Source organism: Pseudopipra pipra, chromosome 9 (genome assembly GCF_036250125.1).
Source record: "Pseudopipra pipra isolate bDixPip1 chromosome 9, bDixPip1.hap1, whole genome shotgun sequence".
Classification (NCBI taxonomy): Eukaryota; Metazoa; Chordata; class Aves; order Passeriformes; family Pipridae; genus Pseudopipra; species Pseudopipra pipra.
Genome location: NC_087557.1, coordinates 14,614,491 through 14,636,730, shown reverse-complemented (window position 1 = coordinate 14,636,730; position 22,240 = coordinate 14,614,491). Strand labels below are relative to the sequence as shown.

General features: G+C 41.9%; 2 protein-coding genes and 1 non-coding gene across 3 annotated transcripts; 2 read left to right on the top strand and 1 right to left on the bottom strand.

Annotated features, from left to right (window-relative positions):
• The first annotated feature begins 5 nt into the window (after positions 1-5).
• On the top strand, positions 6-6,750 carry RPL5 (ribosomal protein L5). The gene is made up of 8 exons (XM_064663996.1): positions 6-148; positions 862-931; positions 1,027-1,142; positions 2,576-2,710; positions 3,250-3,452; positions 4,278-4,455; positions 5,886-5,974; positions 6,591-6,750. Exons 1-8 carry the CDS (start codon positions 146-148, stop codon positions 6,688-6,690), a joined length of 894 nt encoding a protein of 297 aa, XP_064520066.1. The 5' UTR covers positions 6-145; the 3' UTR covers positions 6,691-6,750.
• LOC135419262 (small nucleolar RNA SNORD21) lies at positions 4,020-4,116 on the top strand. Its single transcript, XR_010432882.1, has one exon. It is a non-coding gene; the product is annotated as a small nucleolar RNA SNORD21 (small nucleolar RNA).
• Positions 6,751-7,715: 965 nt separating the features above from the next.
• Positions 7,716-20,776, bottom strand: DIPK1A (divergent protein kinase domain 1A). The gene is made up of 5 exons (XM_064663990.1): positions 20,371-20,776; positions 12,846-12,980; positions 12,471-12,578; positions 11,645-11,821; positions 7,716-10,517 (listed from the first exon to the last, which is right to left on the bottom strand). The coding sequence occupies exons 1-5, from the start codon at positions 20,422-20,424 to the stop codon at positions 9,705-9,707; spliced, it is 1,287 nt and encodes a 428-aa protein (XP_064520060.1). The 5' UTR covers positions 20,425-20,776; the 3' UTR covers positions 7,716-9,704.
• Between the last annotated feature and the right edge of the window lie 1,464 nt (positions 20,777-22,240).

The following is a 22,240-nucleotide window of genomic DNA, read 5'->3' as shown; positions in this document are numbered from 1 at the left end:
AGCAGGGCGCGCGCGGCGCCCCGCCCCGCCGGGCGGGGAGGAGCTGCGGCTGCGCGGGACGTGCGGCCTTTCCCCCGTTGCTGCGGAGCGCAGTAGTCGTGCGGAGCGGGCCCCGGCCTGGTGGGACCGGACAGTGCCTGGCACGATGGTCAGTACCGGCCCCGCAGGGCTTAGGGGAGTCCGGGAGGGCTGCGGCCGCCGCCTGGCACCCGCCGCGCCGTCCGATTGGACGGATGGAGCCCGATTGCGCCGGGCCCGGGGCGGCTGCCGGCGTGGCAATGGCTGCCATTGCTGGGGCTGCGCCGCGGGCGGCTGCGAGCGGCTCTAGCGGGGCACGGCCCGGCCCCGGCACCAGCGGCGCTGTCGCCCTGGGCCGCGTTCGGCCGGGTTCCGGGTCGGGTGCGGGCCGCGGGCGCGGGGCAGCGGTGCCGGGTCTGACAGAGCGGCCGGTGCCCGTCGGACCGACCGGGGCAGGGGGCTGCAGGGGGAGAGGCTCCGGGGCAGAACGCGCCCGAGAAATTACTGGCTGTGCGCGAGTGACAGGAAATGACCACGGTCACTGCTCCGGTCCGTGCAGACAGGCCTCCAGTTGACAAATACACTGTTTGGTTTTCTCCTTCTGTACGAAGTTATGGGGATAAGTATGCATTAGTTCCTGTGGGAGGGGCAGAATTTATGGGATTTGATCTGTTGTGGTTTTTTTCCCCCCATTTAATTTTTATGACGCTTTTTATCTAAATGTATAAGAATACCTGTTTTATTCCTGATTGCACCACGGTTTTATTCATAGCAGGTTTAGTTGGATGGTCTTGGCTTATGTGGTTATATGTTAATAACATCTAGTTATATTTCTTATCCAAGGGGTTTGTGAAAGTTGTCAAGAATAAGGCGTACTTCAAGAGATACCAAGTGAAATTCAGGAGAAGGAGAGGTATTAAATTTCCTGCAACATATAATTAAACATCATTGATGATTAGTCTTACTTTGTTCACACGTTTTTCCACACTGCAACTCTTGCTTTTTCAGAGGGAAAAACTGACTACTATGCCCGCAAACGTTTGGTAATTCAGGATAAAAACAAGTACAACACTCCTAAGTACAGGATGATTGTGCGTGTTACCAACAGAGACATCATTTGCCAGGTAAGGCCTGTGGTGCTTCCTGCCTGCTCACTGGCCTTCCCAAGGAGAACAGGAGGGGGATGGTTGGAGCAGCTGGGATTTTTAGGCTGGATCTGAGAAGTTTTTGTATTGTAAAATAGTTCCTTAGAGGAGAACAATCTTTAATGTTGTCACAACTTCAGTAATAAATTACGTTCATCATAGAAATGAAGTTTTATTAGTGTTAACATTCTTCTGTGAGGTTATTTGCAATATAAGATTGTACTGCTTTAATGATGCTATAATAAGTAGCAAATTTTAGGGAGAGGGAAGACTTCTCTGGGGTTTTTTTCTGCTATGTAAAGGGCTTCAAAAAGAGGCCTTTTTGCTTGGCTGAAGGCAACCAAGTTGACAGGGTGACTTGTCAACCTTCATGGGCTATTGTGTTGTATCTGAAGGTGCCTTCTCTTTTGATAGTTTTATTTCCATGATGTTATGTGGGTCATATGAAGCAGCAAGGCCTTATGATGGCTTTCCTGTGAGATTAAAGGATACTGGTAAATAAGAATAGTAAGCATTTTTTTGTGTTTATGAAGTATGCTGTTGTGTCTTGCATCATATGCTGTTTCTCACTGGGCTCACTTTCAGAATGTTTTGACTAATTTTGAAGTTAAAAACTTAGGCATGTTTGTTGTACCATGAATATATGTTGTTAAGCTCAAAAAAGAGGCAGCTGGGAAAATATAAGTGTTGTTCCTTCATAGAAAGATTAGCTGTTGAGAATAGTCAGTTCAGTCATCGACAAGGTTATTTAATCTTTGAAACTCAAAACAAAAATCAGTGGCAGGTGCTTGCATCTGACTGATAGTGCCTTTCCAGTATGTAGGAATCCTGCAAAAAGGGGACAACTTTTGGATGTAGAAAGGAGGTGTGGGAGTTATCAGAAACATACCTGATAGTACTGCTGTCTCACGGGAGACCCCTGAGATGATGATAGTCTCAGACCCATTAATAAAATCATTCCATAAGGTTAGTGACAGTGTTGTCACAAACTGTGTCACATGCTTTTTGCATTTTTCTGAGGTGTGCCAGAAAGGGAGAGAATTCACCCACATCTGTAATGATTCTTTGAAAAGTTGATTTTGTAGGCAGTTTCCTGGCCTCTTGACCTATGTGGAGAGGTAATTACAAATACGTTTTCACTGTCCTAGTACAGATTTGAATACTTTGTTCTTACTTGAGGAGTTGATTCTTCCTTTAACAAAAAAACCAACCAACCAAAAATCACAAGGAAAAAAGCCCCAAACAAACCCTCAGCAAACCAAAACACCACACTCCCTTGAGCTTGCGTGCAGAGGTTGGCGGTGAGCTGCACACCTCCATACAGTATTCCTGCTGGCTTAAGTAGATGCCAAAGGAACAATAAACGGAGCCTGGAATTGTGAGAACACTAACGTTTGTTTTGTTTTTGTCAGATTGCCTATGCCAGGATCGAAGGCGACATGATTGTCTGTGCTGCTTATGCCCACGAGCTGCCAAAGTACGGCGTGAAGGTTGGCCTGACCAACTACGCAGCCGCCTACTGCACAGGCCTGCTCCTGGCACGCAGGGTACGTATTGTCACGGCGCCTGCAGGTGGCTGCTCTTGTTCTTCTGGTTCTCTTATGAAAGGGAAAGCCCACTTCGTTGAATGGTGCGTCAGCCCACCTCATCTGTGGGTTTCTCAAAAGAATAACTTTTGCTCTTTACCATATAGATTTGATGGCCTCTTGTGACTGTCAAATCACACAAGTATGACAGCACACAGTTTCAGCTCCAGCAGCCACTTTTAAGTCTCAGCCCCTAAGTTTGGCAGAGGGAGGGAGTCTAGATGAAAATGTAAGAAATGTTCCTTAAAGAGTTTGAAAACATGTAAACTGCATCCATCCATTTCCTACATGAGCTCATGAATAAGTCTTGAGTTCACTGGTGTGCCTGTTGGAACTGTAGGTTGAAGCATAACAGACATTCTTACAGTGGTGATAGTTAAAAAGGTTTCTGTAAAGAAATTTGTTAAAAACATGATTCTACTGCAAATTCACATTTTAAGGTGGTGTTGACTCTACCTTCTATCAGCTAATGGGAAGAATTGCCTTTCCTTTCCTCACAGCTTCTGAATAAATTTGGCCTCGATAAGATCTACGAAGGCCAAGTTGAAGTCACTGGTGATGAATACAACGTGGAAAGTGTGGATGGCAAGCCTGGTGCTTTTACATGTTACCTGGATGCAGGTCTTGCCAGAACTACCACTGGAAACAAAGTCTTTGGTGCTCTGAAGGGTGCAGTGGATGGTGGTCTGTCCATCCCTCACAGGTAATCTACTTTTGGAAGAATTTCTTTAGGGTTAACCTGAGATGCTTCTGTATATGACAGTCTGCTTATACTAAAGTGCTATTAACACTTTATGTTAATAATTTTGTTCTGACCTGGTAATGATTATGTAGCCTAGGTACTGAGTTGGTGGTTTTTTTGTTGGTGGTTTTTTAATCCACAAGTGCAATTCTGATATTGCTGCTGGGAATCTCAAAACTGTTGAGATGCTGAGAAACTATCAGACACTGTTGATTCTACTAAAAGTCAAGTGACTGAATGCATTTACGTAAATATCCGTTACAGTTCTGTTAAGTCTTTACCAAAATGTGTGTAGGTATTCTTTTCACCATGAAAACCTGTGCATTCCAGGTATGTTGCTCCAGTTGTCAGTACAATAGTAAGCCAGAGCAGTCCACCTGCATTTAAAATTATCACATATTACAGCTGACTGCTGCTTTCTGCTGGCAGCAGCGGAGGAGAGAAAATCCTGAGATCTCTTACGTATTTTCCTCCCCTCTCCCATGCTGTCCTATTTTTGACTAACTGTCCAGTGTTTCTGACTTGGCTGCTACATGATGACACTCGGAATGACTGAACACTCTGTAGTTGGTCCATGGTGTGTGTATGATGTACTGCAGTGTTTCAAGACGGGACTGATGGCAGCTAAGATGAACTTAAAACTTTTGCTTCTTATTTTTAATTAGAGGGTCCTATCCCTTAGTTATCTGTAGGAGAATCTGACGTACCAATAATTTGTGTGGATCTTAGCCTCTGAATTAGAGCATTTGGCAGTGTCTTAATTTGACTGTAACTGCTGTTCCACAGTACCAAACGTTTCCCTGGCTATGACTCGGAAAGCAAAGAATTCAATGCGGAGGTTCACCGCAAGCACATCATGGGCCAGAACGTTGCAGATTATATGCGTTACCTGATGGAGGAGGACGAAGACGCTTACAAGAAACAGTTCTCCCAGTACATAAAGAACAATGTAACACCTGACGGGGTAAGATTTACCTAGCTGATCTTGGGCATTAATAGACATGCTGGTAAGTCTTGTGTAGGGCCTTCTGTAGTAATGCAAGTAAGTTTGGTATGTAAAATTATGTGATTCATGCTGTATGTTATCTGTGGAAAGAAAATATTTTTTTCCTTCATTAAGGGCTCTGTAGTATATCATAGAACTTTCAAAAGTGGGACCATTTTTCGTGCTGTGAAGCTTAACATTCTGCCTTTAAATCCAAGCTTACAGGATTGCATCCTGTGCTGGACCACTTCCCCTCATCCCCAATACAGAAATTAACTTGGAAGTTTCTGTACATGCTATCCACTCAATCCTTATCCTGCACCACAGCCTGTCATTTCTGCAGCTGTAGCAATTGCACCTGTGAGCATGTGCTTCCGTGTCAAATCTGTGTTAGGATTTGTGTGACCCTATAAGTAGTTCTGTGTTCCAGGTGAACACAGAATAGCCCAAGCTAGCTGTATTGTAGGAGCTAGCATTTCATGAATCTACAGAGTCTAATACATTTTATTTTAGTACTGCTTTAAATTTTAGTGTTTTGTGCAAAACATTGGAAGATATGTAAGAATACAGAGGTGCTTCTTCCACTTGTTCCAAGTATTAAGCTCCTTTCAGATGCTTGTCCTGCTGCCTGTAATATTCTTGCTTGGTTTTCCTAGTAAGTGGTCCTGGAGCTTTAAAACATATGTTCCTAGAAAGTTTTTCACAGCTGAGATCTAGTGGTCTTAATTAACCACCAGCAAAGGTATTCTTAAAATTTGTGCCATTATGGAGCCAGAGTTGTCTTTGGGACAGAGCAGCATTAGTGCATCCCTGGGGACAATGCAGGCACTACCATGGTTCTTGCAAGACTTGTGAAAGCAGCTACAGCTTCACAACTTCTGCCTTTTATTAAGCAGCTTTGTAGTGGGTACTGCAGTAGGGTCTGAAAAGTGATAAGATTACATGTCTGGTGCCAGAGTTTGTGTGAAGTATTTTTTTATAAAGTAAACACAAAGCATTTTATTCTAGGTAGAATAACTTTCTGGCTTGCCTTTTAATTGAAACCTGGGGAAGCTGCAGCACTGAAAGTAGGCTTCAGCAACTGCAAGATGCCAGCCTGTAGTTATGAGACTTCTTAGTTCTGTAGGGAACTAAGGCCCTAGAGTAACTAACTGTAAAATAAGGATAAAATTACTTTCTCTGTTAAATGCCCTGAGTTTGGGTTTGGAGATTTACATTTAACATAGTGACAGCAGGAATTTCTTAATGCTGTGGCAGTTCTTTTCTGTATGAAGGAAGTGTTTTAAAGGTAACCATTGTGATGAAACTGGTTTCTAGTGCATGCTTAGCTAGGGATATCTTGGATTTTTGATATCCAACAGCTGGACCATTTTGGTGACTTTAATTTTAATTTTTTTTTTTTTTTTAAGATGGAAGAAATGTATAAAAAAGCCCATGCTGCTATACGGGATAATCCAGTCCATGAAAAGAAACCCAAGAGAGAAGTGAAGAAAAAGAGGTAAAACTCATTCTCTTTAACATCCATGTGACTTCTCAGTTGAGGATATTTTAGTTACAGTAAAACAAGTAATGCAATTCACATAGCAGTTGTGTCAAAATTCACATTGTAGATCAGATTAAGATAAAAGCAGTTCTGTATAACTTAGGAGTTAACTTTAGCAGTAGGAATCTGAAATTCAAGAGCAAAAAAATTCCAAGTGAAGCATGCATGTGGCCTGAATAGCTGGAACTCTGAGGTGTGTATCTTCAGGTCTTAGTGTTTTCAGTGGGAAAGCTGCTTCTCTTCAGCTGAGATCACTACTTTGTCAGTACTAAACTATTTTCATTGTTCGGGGGTGTGGGAGAAATCAAGGCACAGCTATTGCATTGGGCTGATAATGCCTATACAAAAGAGTACAGGGTTTACCTCTTGAGAAATCAAACTGTCCAACTTTTCGTGGTACCCCAACTACAGCCTTAAGTCATTGCAAGAAAATAAAACATGTTACAGAAGTGGGCATACATACATTTTTCCATCACACTCTTAATCACAGTTGTGGTGCACCACAGGCTTCTTGGCCACCTTTTTGCTTATTTCTGCCTTGACTATATCATACCCTGTGCTTACATTGCAGATGGAACTGTCCCAAGATGTCCCTCGCCCAGAAGAAAGACCGTGTTGCTCAGAAGAAGGCCAGCTTCCTCCGGGCCCAGGAGCGCAGAACTGATAGTTAAGACAACTTCCACAGTTTTCTGCGAAGCTTTGGAAAAAGCGGGAATAAATTTATCAAAGAAGCAACAGTGTAAGACTGGCTTATTTATATAGTTTATAAAAAGAGACAATATTTTTTATTATCTAGGTATTTTGTACCTGAAAGGGTTTTTTTCCCCCTCTCAAAGTACTGTGTGAATTGAATTTTCACTGCGGAGAGATGATGATAAGACTTCAAAGACCAAGGTTGCTGCATTAGAATTACTCCTATAAGAAGGGGAAATCAATTTTATTAATCTTTGGCATGGTGAGTATCAAAGACTAGGTATAAGAGTTTGCTGCTTCTAACTAGAAAAAGATTTTAACGTTTTAAAAAATGCTTTACGTGTCCTTCACAATTTTTCTTTCAGCATAACGTTAGGTGGCAGTCTGGATGTAGCTTAGGAAAAGAACAAGAGTAGTCGAAATAGGCTCTAAAACCTCTGCCCACAGGTAACCTTAGGCTTTCAGGCACTTCACACACTCACCTCCCCGTTCTGGCTGCTACTGAAACAGGTACTGTCTTAAGCTGAATACTTAACATTATTAAGTGATTGATAAGAGAATCCACTTCTGAGATGCACGTACGTGCTTTGTTACAAGGCCTTGATAAGGAAACTTCCCAGACTCCCTTGCAGCCACGACACCAGAGACTGTCACTGCTGGGACCAAAGGCCCTCCTTCCCTGGGGGCAGCTCCACTGAGCCCATGGGTGCTCCACTTGCCTCCCCCCCCCCCAAGACACAGCCACACTAGGTTTCCCTGAGCAGAGTCCAGGACATCACATTCCACAAGGCAATTTATCCTGGCACAGTAACACAACTCGAGACAGCCCCTCCAAGGAGCACTCCCAACCCAAGAACCCCCAGGTCCTACTATCTCAGTTTTATAAGTGCTTTGTTTCCCATTAGACTTACTGAAGTTGTTTGCACAGTTAAAACATGGGTCGAGTAGGCTACGTGAGGAATGTTTTGCTTTAAGATACTGACTGTTGGTGTAAATACTGCTCTTGAAAGAGAAAAGGAGGCCTGTGATTTATTGTAAACAAGTGTTTTGTTCCAACCAAAGCTTCAACTTGATGCAACAGCAATAAATATGAAGGTTCTGTACAACAAATCACATTAAACATGTTTTCCAGTTGTTAACAGCAGGAATCTTCTCTGCCCAAAACCTCTTAGCCATCACTCAGATTTTTTTTCACCAAGAACATGACCACTTTACACTTGAGTGCATTGCTGGTTACAAATACTTATTAGTTTGTGGTTGGAGCACAGTAGCAAGTTTGAGACAAGAATTAGCATGAGCACAGTATTTCTTAAATTAAAAAGCTGCTGTTCACAAAACAGTACTCTCTTAACCCAAGCTGCATATTATCACATAGGGTATGAAGATGTGACTTTATTGTGGCCCAGTACTTCAGTTTAATCATTCAAAGATTGCATTTAAGACAGGATACCTAAAGCAATTAACCTTTCAGATATTTAAATAAAGCTGAGAATGAATTAAGGGGCCAGGATTCAGAAGTAATATGGATGACCGGCTTTAAAATCATAGGGATTGAACAACTTCATACCTAAAGCATCTATAAATTAAACATTAACAGATAAGAACGGAGCACAGTATCAAGGTGTTTTATGGATGTCCAATTCTGCAAGATTATGAACATAGATGTAAATCTGAAGAGCAACAAGGGGATAATAAAGGTGGTAGAGTGGTCATGCCATGTGGAGTGCCAGGATCAGATGATGTTTATTTACTCGAGACTTAACAATGACTCATAGATGCTACTAGAAAAAAAAGGATAACAGTAACACACTGCAGCTCACTTACTTTCCAGCTCTTTCCTACCTGTTACTATCTCATAGGCTCCAATTTAAGCAATATTGCATGGGTCTGAACAATCCAGCTTCTGTCCTGCAGTTCAGGTCTAGCTCTCACATAAATCTTCTTAATCTATTGCAAGAAGTAAGTAAAAGTCTAGCTAAATTTGGAGGGACAGTAAAGAGTCAAGACTATGCACAACTATTAACTTGTTTCTCATATTACACAGCAGATTCCCACCCTGTGCAAGCTTCCTTTTTTTAATTGGTAGCACAGTTCTGCTATCAGTATTTTTGAAAATCTATTAACTTCAGTTTTCATACAATAGCTTAGTCCACAAACTCCTTACTTTTTAAAATTTGCTACACCTTAATTTGGGTTAAAGATTTCAACTGAAATAAAACAATTTACAGGTTTTGAAATGGATGCTGGTACTGCTGCTAGACCACATAGATGATTTTAAGAAATAACATTCTAAAATTCTTGGCCCTCACCCTGGTTCACCATACAATGACTTAATTAAGAAGTGTTGAACTACTTAAACATTCAGGATGTAAGCATGAGGTAACAAATGTGTAAACAGAATCTGATTTAAGTCTTATAATACAACCTGTCCATTCTAGAATAAAATTTAATTTTCCACAGTTAAAAAATTATTAATGTGCAAATTCTGCCATGCCAAGATATTAGTAAACTTCAATCTCACGATTCAGTTTATTCATAACAGCAGCTTGGACTTGAACACATTATTTGCAGTAGTGGTGATTCTTCAGAAAACTACTCGGGATAAAAATCCCTCGCAGGTATTTCACAAGTGAGCAGTGATTTTCACAGAATTGTAAGATGTTCCATCTCTTGATGTGGTGGCACACTGAGTACTTTCATCCTGTTCAAGATCTGACAAAGTGCACAGAACGGTCAAGCATGCAGGGTTTTTGTTTCCATAACACAGCACTGAACACCAGAAGTACTTCTGGCCTCTGCCCGATCATTCAGTGGCATGTTCATTCTTTGAGAAGCCCTGTCATAAGGTACTTACTGAAGGGCAAGAGTGAAAGAACCATTAATAAAATCTGAGTAAAGAAATATCTTTTAAAAAAGGTGCAGATTGTTTTTATCAAATGTGGCAGACCACCTCTAATGGCAGGCATCAATACTCCCTTTGCTGGTGAAGAAGCTAAGAATCATTTGTATGAGAAATTTTCTTCCACAGTAAAGTTTTTAAGTTATTGAGTATTAAAGAATGCTCCATTTCCATCTGATTTGCTGTGACTTTAAGGGCAATACATAAGTACAGTTGTTTTTCTAATTCTTCATGGATATCAGATGGAGCACCACGAAGCAGATAGTCTTTAAGTAGCTGACAGGCTTTTGCCAAGTTTGGCTGAATTACTTCTGTGGTACATCTCATTTTGCTTTGGTCACATAGTGTTCTACAGTCTGTGCCATAAATGCAGTCCAAATCTGAGTCACACTGACGATCTTTAATTATTTCCTTCAAATTCATTTCTGGCACAATTTTTCTCATGTCCATCATTTTCAAATCATATTTATCGTTATATCCCAAGTTTTTGGCACTTGTATCACACATAAGAAAGTTTCCATAAGGTCCATGAAAAATATCTTCCACAAATTCTAAAAGCCCTATAGCTATTTTTGCCTTTCTTGGCCACGATGGAGTGAACCACTGGTCCATGCTTCTTCTGAAGCCAGAGGGAATGAAAAGTTCTATAATCCATGGAAGGCTGATTCCATAGAGAGAGGTATATTCAACTCTTTCCGTCACATAGAGATCCCCACAAAAACCCATCAACTTGGGAGTATGTTCTTTATCCTGGAGGATCACCATTAACAGAAACTCCTCTAGCTGCAGAAGCGCCCATGCAGATTTCGCCTCTGGCAAAGAGACTCTGCCATCTTTGTTTCCATCAGCAAAAGACAGGATGAGATTAACCAGTTCTGAAAGATTTCCTTGTTCACCCAATTTTGCCTAAAAGCAACAAGCAAAAAGGATTAAGTATGATTTCATTAACTACCACCAATCCATCTGTCATTCTGCCTCCTGTTATCTCGTATGAATAGCATGGTAGTGTATGTTCTAGTTTCCTGAGTATGGATGTTACAGGACCTGGTATCAGATGCCTGAAGAGCTGCCTTTTTGCTCTGTTTTAATGGGCACTAAGCATATGATCTTCTGAAAGTACGAGTGTTCTCTGCATTTCAAAACGCAAACATTAAAATTCAAACATTATTCTTGGTCAGATCAGTCTTTAGAAAAATTGTATCAACTAGCTTATTCGATATTCTCTTAGAAAGAGTATGCAGAATTCAAATGTTTAGATCAGGTTTAGTTTTCAGCTGGTTAAACCTTACAGGTATAGAGAAATTACATTATAAACTACATTTTGGCCAACTATAAAAAGTACCAAGACACACGGGGTACAAATCCCACAACCTAAGTGTACTGAAATGCTTAATGTTGTTATTTAATAAAACCACCTCGATTGTGTCAATACTCAGAAGCCACTGCTGGAATCAGAACTGTTCCGTTTTCAGCTACCATGAATGCACATGTAAGGGCAAATAGGAGATATGGGAGACATAGGAGCTATGACAATAGCAAGATAATTTTAAGAAAGAAAACCCCAAATCAGAATTAACAAAGCATCAAGGTGATTATATTATGAAAATTCTGGGGTAGCATTAAGGTAGTAGAAATAAGCATCACGTGAATGTAACACAGAAAGGACAAGTATGACTGGTCACTCTGGACAAAGAGATTGCTGCTGCTCAGTTAACACAGGAACTCTTCCCAAGCAGGAACAATAACCTCAAAAGCACCAAAAAATAAATGTTTTTACCATATTTTCTATACAAATACAAGTCAAGGCTGTAAACACGCAAGATGAATGCCAACTTCCATAATTTAAAAAGTAAGGAAAAAACCTAATAATTAGTTACTTCAAACTTCAAGGTAAGCACCTCTGGGAAATACTAGTTTTGTGCTGATTATTTTTATAATATGCACTTGAACAAGGCTCATACAATAGGGTATTCTCTCCAGCTTCAGGAAAATGAGCCTTTCAGTCAAAATAGAATAAATAAGCATATACTTACTTTAAAAAGACCATATACCATTTCTTTGAATTTCTCAACAGTGGTTCCTCTTGTTGGTTTATCAAATAGGACTACTTCCTTCCTTGGTTCTGGGTCAGTACCAAAATCAAGTTGAGCTGCTTCCTCCATCTGGCATTTTATAACACTTTGCAGATTTCCCCAGATTCCTAAGTACATCTGTGCAGAAAAAGAGGGAAAAATGTAAAAAACACTGTACAAGTCCACCTGAAGACTACCTGTCTTCCAGCCACTGCTTCAGGAGTCAAATGGCAACACAGCTCAGCAAACAGAGTCCTGTGCACAGAGCAATTTGAACAATGGCAACCTCAAATACAACACGTTGCTGCAGGTACTTAGGAGACACTACACTGGCAAAACACAGCTTCACAAACAGTGTACTGGCATTACTGCCACTGTGCACAGGCTGTTATGAGGCTGCTGCTTCTAGCTGTGAAGCAGGATAGCAGAGCAGCAGTATGCTGTACAAAAGTATGCTTATTCTGTCAAACTGTGGAAGGATCCAGTATATATGTTTCCAGAACACATCTATTATAAAATAATGATATACGCCTCTACATACAGGAACAATCTATACTATTGTGTATAGGTGCATACTGTATAAATTAATAGTATGTATTATATCTTCCATGTATAGATATTTTTATGTACATACACACACACACGCTCTGCATGTCACAGCAAATGAAGTTTGAAATAATCTGTATTAAATAGATACAACTTGCTGACAATAAGGTCTTCCTGATGCTCCAGACAATGACATTTCAGTGGGAAATAATAGAACTAGGTTGGATGAGTAAAGCCTTACCTGATTGTTGGGCTTTGTTGACAAACATTTTCCAAAATACAATGTTTCTTTAGCACAAAGACTACTACATGCTGACCCATCAATAACTCCAGTCTTGTATTTATCACACTGAAACAAATACAGAGAAATATATTTAATAAATTGCCTGAGAAAGGAGACAACAACTGCATCTCTTCCAACTCTTGAAAGAAAAATCTAAGAAAACAATTTTAATTACTCTACACCAAAATAACGTTGCCACAAGTGGTTTTATCTGTAACTGAAGTTGTAATCTTACAATTCAATATGAGAACTTGATTAAATTACACAGGGCACTGACTGAATTGGCAGTGGAATTAGTCAAACACTTTAGAAAGCTATACTAAATATACTTACTATTATTTTCCTACAGTCATGTCCTCTGCATAGCTCTGTGTAGGTGGAGTACTGAACATACATAACCCAGCTGCCAATAAACACCACTAACCAAGAGATGAAGAGATACTTCACGCGCACGTACGACAAACGTACCTAGAGGACACAAAGAGAAAATATGATTTGCAATTCACTGAGCAGCAGTAAACATGACTTACTATTTCACCTCTAAGGAATTTGACTTCCACAGTGATAAAATAAGCAGCCTACATTACATGGAACATTCGCTTCCTTCAGGGAGCAAAACTGACAGGGGAGGTCAGTTTGACTTATGTAAATGGAAGGAAAATTGAGATATAAATAAATAGAAGAAAAGGTGTCAGACCCTTATAGGGCAAGCCAGACTGCAGGAACCAATTTGATCAAAATCATAAACTGCCAGAGCTCAATTACATGCATTTTTCTCTAAGACCAGTTACTTTTGTTCCACTCATGGTAAATCAAATCCAACAGATCAGGATTTTTTTCAAAAAATATTCTGTGTTCATGTGTGAATATGCAAGGCAGATATACAAAGAGCATGGTGGTTGTCAGGGTCAGGTTCCATGTGCTGAAGTCTCCCTCTCCTTCCTTGAAATTGCACCATTTAATTATGCAAATAAAATTCCTCTGTACTAGCCTCACCTTAAAAAGAAGGCAAAATACCACACCTACATGCTTACAACACAAAGCATCACAATCTTCCTTGTAGACCACACTACTTGAACAGACCAACGAAAAGCAGTAGAAGTCATCCTACATGTGAACCAACAGTAGGTGAAAACTTATGGGTTCAGAAATACTGCTCTCACCCCCTAAGGAAGAGAACTGAAATCTCTGTTCCAGCATAGGTGGACTCAGTCTCATCGATTCTTTCTTCCAGATCATTTTCTGTATTTAGTAATTTACAATTGTCACTTACTAATTTTTTCTTTCCAGTACTCATCTCAAACCATTTCTTTAGACAGTCTTAGTGTCCCCCTCCCAAACCACACATCCTCTGCTATTCTTTTTCTTCCAGCTATTTCCAGTCTATTTTCATCCGACTCTGCAACACTGGCCTCAGTTCCCATCTTCCTCCACTTTCTGTCTTCCATCTCCAGTACGTTTCCAGCACTACTCAGCACCTCATCCACTTCTTCAGTTTCTCCAGCACAACTTTCCTCCTTCAGAATCCTTGTCCTGCCCCTGTACCAAATGCGCTTACCATCCACAGGCATCCTTCCTTCTCAGCTCTGGGAAGCCAGCAGAGGTGGTATGGCAAAGCATTAGGAGAGGGTCTCTCTCCCTGTTCTCACTTCCAGAACCAAAGGAAAACTGTAAGCAGGGCAGATGGATTCTTTCCCTAGTTTAGTTCTTACACCCACACCACACAAAATAAACCAAAACAAACCTAGAGATTTATTGCTCCCTAGATCTCTAGGAAGCCCAGGATACCAGCTCAGAGGCAGCTCTCCAGCAGAGGGGGCTTTGAACTGAGAGGTGAACCAAAGCAGTAGACCTGGATCAGTTGTGAGCATACAACCAGATCTTTCTCAGTCCATCTACAGAACACAATTCGCTTTTTCTTTGCTCCCTTCATACTTTCTGCTGGTCGAATTACAAATGAATAATTTTAGCACTTACAAACAAGAACTGCTTCAGCACAGTCATGCAGGTTCAATGTCTTCTGTAATAATTTCTCATTTTTTGTTCTTATATCACCAAAAAATTCATGGTTCCATAAACATTTTTTGAATCACTAGGTTTCAACCTAGTAATAATACCACTAAGTGCTCTGTAGTGAGTGCCTGAAATTATCTAACTAGGTGAGTCACTCACCTATTTTTACTTTGGCCTAATGTTTCTGTAACTAGATACAACACGAAAAAGAAAGAATTACTTTGCAAAAAGCACCATGAGATACAGAAACATCTAAAGAAAAGTACAAATGGTATTTGTCATTAAAGCACGGTATTTTGATAAAATCAGATCATATTCAATTATTGATAGCTATGCAAAGAAGGCATGTTTAATCATGAGGGTTTTTGTGCCCATCTTTTTATCAGGATTGACATCTAGTTGACTAGGCAAGCAACTACCTATTATTTCCACTTCCATTCCCTTGCCCAAATCCTGTGTCAACGGTTACCACCACATGGCAGACTCTGTAGAAGCACACACAGTTAGGTGTCATACTCTGCATCACTATTTGCAGGAAAAAATATTGTTTTCACCGGAAATTTCCAGTAGTCAAACAAATAACAAGCTGGAGCAGTTAAGGTATGGGCACATGCTCACTCTGCCTCTTTAGCTGTAGATACAGTAAACTAAGAGGGGCATCTTGGACTACCCAGCCAACTCCACAGCACTGAGCAAGTACAATTAAGATGTGCCAGGCTGAAATGAGAATGGCCTCACTCAAACCATCCTTAATTTCTTGCCTTTAAATTGTCACAGAGCTAACCTAAACCATTTTCCATCTAAATATATGCCACCAGTGCATTGTTGTGAACCTAATCTCAGACAAAGGTTCATCCTGTATTTCATAAAATAAACCCCAAACACAATCATCACACACACAGAACTCCAGCAACAGAACTCTTGAGCATCTAACCTGAAAAGGAGGTATGTTTTTTAACAGCTTATGGTATTAGATCTAAATTTCAGGCAGGGGGTTGGGGAGGGGGGCAGGGGAGAGAAAAAGAAACCATAATCTAACAAAAAATGCCACACGAACAACACCCCCTCTCTCCCCACTCAAGGGAAAAAAACACCAAAAAACCACAAACCAAACACCAACAAAACTCACACAACACGGATGGTGTTTACAGTTTCAGGTAAGTCCTCTTCCTTCCCACCCAACCTCTCATGGTCTTTCCTCAGCCTAGAGCTGCTGAGATCAAGAAAGAATGGTCTTCCTGAAGCTTCTCACAAAATTTTTCTCTACAAAAGTCTTCTCTTAATAGGATTACTGAAAATCCTAATAAGTTAACTTTCTTCAGTATTTCCCCTACACATAAATAAGGGGAATTCCTGATTCATAGAATCAGGAATTATAGAAAATAAGTGCTAATGATTATCTTTGATTATTTGAAAGATAAGATACAACGATTTCCTTTAGAGACGGGATTTTGTTATTTTGCATTTTTTAAAACTATTTCTAATAACCCCATTATATCGTAGAACATACAGCACAGAAAACTACTGATAAAATCCAGGGAAGATAAAAAGAAATACATCTGATAATTTTAGGCAAAGCTGTTTCACATATAAAAACTGCTTGGGAACCCAAGCTTCAGGGACAACAAACCCTCTACGTTTCTCAGTGTTTCTTGCTGAAACTTTCCATGAACCTTTATAACACTAAACTTTAAACCAATGTGCTATTTAATGCAAATCTGTATTAATCACATACCATTTAGTACAACCTCAGAGACCAGCAGTGGCCTGCAGGCTTCAGGACCACTGCAGAATATCGACCATATTTATGTACAGAATAATGTATATATGGGTTTATCCAAATTTGTCCTCCTTCTCAGGCAGAAATCAAATGCGTTTGAGACAGAAAATCCTTCCCAAATGCCATCTGACTACATCACATATTTGGCAAGAAGTTCCAGAGAAGCGAGGTTTATTTTGAGCTCAGCACTGTGCCAATGCAGTCGTGTAGCTTTTGACTTGCAAAAGCCATCCTGCCAGTTCAGAGCATGGACAACAGCATCCATCTGCTTACAGACAACCACAAGCTTTCACTCTCTGATTCAAGGGGAATTACTTTTCTAAGGACTTCCTTATCACATTCAGCAAAAGGACTGTTCATTATTTGATTTCTTCCCATACATTCCTCCTATCCAATTTCTATTTCCTCCCCACAATCAGCCTGTGAGCGTAGACACACTTAGTCCACTTCATCCAGCATGTGCACGTGCTGCATGTGCAGCAGGGACAGGATTTACTGAGCCTGGTTTGGTCACATGTGCACTAAAGCACCCAGAGTGCAGAGGACTCACTGCACATATGCCATGCACGTCATTGGAACACATTTCTGAGCAAGGAGTCCCAGTGTTGCATTTAGGAAGCAACACATACAGACAGACTCCATTTGAAATTGTGACAAACTGCTAGGAAACTTGTAATAAGAACATATTCAGGGCAACAGGAGGACAGAGTTCCAAAAGTATCAAAAAGGAAGACAGTGTTCAAACTCAGGAAACAATTTCTCTTTTCAACTTCACTCTTCCACCAAGACGCTTAAATATAAGCCAGGGAACACAAGAACGAGGGAAAGCACTTGTAATGCTTGATGTTTCAGAGTCAACTTCTTCCATCACTTGTATATTCTGCTAAGTCATGTGCATTGAATAATAATTAGACATTCATCCCCTGAAATAGAACTGGAAAACCACTTCTGGCAAAACTCAAGCCTGGATGAACTCCAAAGCATATGGAGAGTAGTGAATCAACATGCAACATAACTTGACAGTTTTTTGTTAAGTGTACTTTTTATTTAAAACACTTTTATGGTTAAAGAGTATGAAAGCATTTCTTTGTTTAGTAGTACAGAGAGCTTAATTCTGCAAAGTATTCCAGATAACCATAGTGCACTTATCTCCTCCAAATCAGAGCTGTTTACTCCATTTGTTTTACACACTAGCAACAGGAAAGGACGGATAAAAAAAATTGAGGCCAATCATGTTAGAAATCCTCTTTTGTTCTCTGTTCAGAGTGGTTTGTGGATCACGGGATGCACTTCAGGTATGCTGACATGATGTCTGAGAGCATCAGCCCACACTGTCTTGGATGCCATGTAATGGACACGTTCACATCTTTAAGAGCACAAGTGAATTCTTAAGATTATGCCAGTGTCTTGAATTATTTTGTATCCTGAGTAACTAAACTGAGTAAACAGAGCTGAGGTATCTTTTGAAATAAAATAGTGACCAAGATGGAAAATGGGATCTCTCTCCTTAAAAGGTTAAACAAAACAAAAGGGATTAAAATCTTAAAGCAAAGAGATGACACAGGAAATTTCTGTTATGTGTGGCTTTAAACTTGCTTATTCTTTGCCCCTTCAAAGATAGTCTCTTGTACATTACTTAAGTCCATGGGGCACTTCTAAAGAGTCTGAAAACTTGAACCTCTAGAGGCCAGAAAGTTTCCAAGCATGCAAGTGCTCTTTACATGATTATTGTCATGAGCAACCCTGCTGGCTTATCCTCTGCCTCACGATACAATTGGTAACTACAGCTATCAGAAGGAACTTCAGGTCAATGTCTCCTAAATTTGGGACACTAACCTCTCTTTATAAAACACAAAATCCCAGTGTTAATCACCCAACTGAAAAATCCTATAAATATAATTAGATTACTTTTTTGTGATCTTTAGTAGCATTCAAAAGTTTGTCAGGTTTTACAGTATTTGTGGGTATTTTTTGCTATTATTACATTACCTACGGATCTAGCATTCTGCATAAAAGCTGAAGAGCAAATAAATTTGCCACAGACTGTCTTTTGCAAACCAACTCATAACATCCTGCTCCTAGTACAACAGGAAAACCAGAACAGGTATTAAATTTTGTCTCGCAGAACCTGATGTTCTGTCAAGACATTTCACAACACAGTTTTCTACGAGTCTGGAACACCAGCCATCAAAAGTTGGAATTCACTCAGTGATAACCTTCCACTGTACAAACACCTTCCCCACTGTGCTACTTGAAACGCTGCATAGAAATACTACACAAATCTTTTATCTTGCTCAGAGGCCTCAGTTAAGTCTAACATTTACTTAGAGAGCACTGGCTTCTTTAGAGACAAATCCCCATAAAGCACTCAGCAATTAGTGCAGTTAAACCATGACTACATTTGTCAAGCACCAGCAGTAATGTGCAGTGACAAGAGAAGCCAATATATTGATAGCTTGCTGCCATTCCACAGATGCATCAAACATCAACATAGCAGCTAACGCTAACACAGAAAAATATGTTTATGTTCACAAAACCACTATTTTAGATCTCCTAAAACGAATCTGTAGAATATTCAAAAGCAGCTTCCAGTATAAAAAAGCACAGTCAGAAATATTTTTTTAATCTGCAATAGAAACAAAAATTTAGCTTCTTTGGCTTTTCTAATAAATAATTTTGCTGTCTTCCTGTTTCTCAGTGGACTTCAAAATAACATATTTTGCTTGGAAGGCCTTAAATTAAATTTTGAGAAGAAAAGAGAACAATGTAATCAGATGTCCCCATATAATGATCAGAGAGAGGTTATCAAGGCAAAGGAAGCAAACAATTTGGAAAACCCTAATTTGAATGGTAGTGTATAGATTACAAATTCATTTTTACTTGTATTGAAGGCTTTCTCCTATAGGAATCCAAATGCTTTACAAATGTAAATTCAGTAAACAGATCTACAGTAATCTTTTCCGGTCTAAAGCTCAAGTGGTACTGACCCAGATTTGCAGACACGTACCATAAAACAAATACTGAAGAGGGTAAGATTATACTATATCTGCATGCTTTTCCTTAAACATTATACCCTCTTCTGGGCACTTCCAAAACCAGAGTAAGACTGGAAAAGTTCCAGATAAGAAGAAACTAAAACATTCAAGATTTTAAAATGCATCAAAACAAAGTATAAATTTTTTTAATACAATGGTCACGAAGCATATCAACAGATGATGAACACGTAAGTAGCATATATAAGTAAATATTTCTCTGCTCCAACTTAACAAATACTCATTTTAGTTACAATTTATTTAAAATACAATCCAATCGATAAGAAGGAAACCCAGAGGACACCTATCAAGAAACCAAAGGGTCATATCTGACTGACATTTCACAGCAGAACTTTCCACTGCACGACAGATACAGCACTTCCAACCAACACGTCACTACTCAGGTAACTTAAGTAATGCAAACGTGTACTTGTATACGTAAATACAGAAGTCTGTCTACGAACACATACACAGATGCATGGAGCAATTACCTACTGGGCAGCAGAAAAAAAGTGCCCGACACTAATTTTTTTAGAACACGTGAAAAAATGAGTCTGCTCATGCAAGCTCTGTTCCCCCCGCTGACAGGACGGGTGCCCGCGGCAGCGGCGATAGGTGTAAAGGCGGGACGTGGAGAGGGCTCCCCGGGCCCGGCGGTGCCGCAGGTGTGGCTGCCCCGCTGACAATCCCCGAGAGCGCGGGGCCATCGCGGACCGGCCGCGGCGTAACAGGTCCCGCGGCGCTCGGGGAGGGCGCTCCGCGCACCGCCAAGGCCCGACCCGCCCGGCGGGGGCGGCGAGAGGCACCGCGGCCCGGGGGCCGCCGCCACCTGCTCTGGTGCCCCAACACCCGCCCCAGCCCCGGAGCCGCCACCGCCCGCGGGCCGAGCCCCGGCCGCCGCCAGGCGCCGGCGGGAGGGAGCGGCGGCCGCGCCGGGCCGGGGGGAGCGGCGAGAGCCCTGCGGGGGGCGCCCGCTCCGGAGGGAACTTGGCGGGGAGAGACGGGCGCCGGCACCGGCCCCTCGCCGGCCTACCTGCGCGGAGTGGGGCTTTCTCAGCCAGGCCCCCGGGAAGAGCCGCCTCGCCATGGCAATCACACATCCCCGCAGCGGGCGGCGGTCGGAGGCGGAGCGGCGAGGAGCGCTCCCCCGCCTGCCGCTGCAGCCGCGCCGCCGGCTCCCCGGGGCTCGGCACGGCGGGGGAAGCGCTGCCTCGGGCACCGGCGGCCGCCGAGAGACGACGGCTGTCAGCGGGCAGGGCGGCCGGGCAGGCAGCTGCCGCCGCACAAGCCGCTCACGCCGCGGCTCGAAGGAGTCGAACGCAGCAGCTGTGAGGGGGCGAGGCGGGGCGGAGGGGGCGAAGGCGGGGAGCCCCCGCCCCGCCGGTCGGCGCTCGGCGCGTTGGCCGTGCCCGCCCCGAGCCTGCGGGGCTGTCCCGGCCCGTCTTCCCCCTCCAGGGCCGTGCGGGGCTCGTGGAGCCGACAGCCACCCCCGGGTTCCGCTCCTGTCTGCCAGAAGGCGCTCGGGCGCTGTCTGGGGACAATTATGGAGAAGTCAGTTAATAAAAAACGTGTGTCGTTGATTGCGAACAGGCTCCTATCATTCACTGGGCAGGGTATTAAAAACAGCTGTAGGCTTGTTGCAGTCTTTAAAAAAAAAAAAAAAAAAAAAAAAGGAGTCTTTCCTTCGAAATAAGGAAGGGGCGTTTGCCTGGGCCCATGTTAGCACACAGGAGGGAATTCTTTACTGTGAGGGTGGTGAGGCGGACAATAAGTTGCTCAGGGAAGCTGTGGTTGCCCCGTGCCTGGAAGTGTCCAAGGCCAGGTTGGATGGGGCTCTGAGCAACCTGCCATGGCAAGAGGGTTGGAACTGGATTATCTTTAATTATCTGGGTCCCTTCCAACCCAAGCCACTCTATGATTCTACGCTAGTGCCATAAAGTGGGGGAAAAGTTATGAGTTTCTTCTTCGCCAGAGGATTTCTCAACCCTTCGTGCGCTGTGGGAAGTCTCAGTCCAATTGAAATTTGTGGGAACACTGTTAACTTCAAATAAAATAGCCCTTTCTTATGCGAAGTTTGATTTTTGTCCAGCCTTCTTGTTTTTGTGACTTGATTGTGACTCCTTTTAGCGCGGGGGCTATGTGGCCTATAGGGCCTATGGAGTCCTTGAGGCCTATGAGACCCAGAAGGCCTATGGGGAGTCAAAGTCAGAAGCTGGGAGTTTCCAGTTCTGATGCTTTTTGTCTGTGAGACTTTGGGCACAAATATTATGCCATGGTGTGGGCATAAAATGAGATGAATGTAGCACATTATGTCTTTGGGTGTTCAGTGCAGAAGGCAGCTTTGATGAAAAGATAGGTCACAAAAGTACTACTGTAAGGATAAGCTGCCATTTTTTGGCAGGGCTTACTTTAAAGAAAGATGTGTCTGTGGCTGATTTTTGAATAATATAATCACTGCCAGAGTGACCCTGAAGTATAAATCTGAAAATTAATTAGTAAGATTTGGCACTCCTGTAAAAGCAATCCTGGTTTTAATAACAGCCAGTGACTCTCATGGTATGGAGGTTTTCTTCTCTTCCTCTTCAGGAGACCCAGATGGCTGCACTTTCTGCATCACCTCCCACTACAGTTCAGTGATTTGCATGAGTTTAGCTTGATTACGGACATGAAATGGAACAGCTACACAAGAGGATGCCACAGAGCAAACAGTTTAACATTTTGATGAATAATTGCAAGCCCTTACTTCATCCAGTGCTCTGTGCCAACCCTTGGAATGACAGGCTGGGAGTAATTGTGAGATGTGGGTCTCCCATATGGCTGGTAAGGATCTAAATGTCTTATTCCTGTTACATCTAGATCCAAACAGTTCCTGGCATATGTTCATTAGGGGATATATTTTTCAC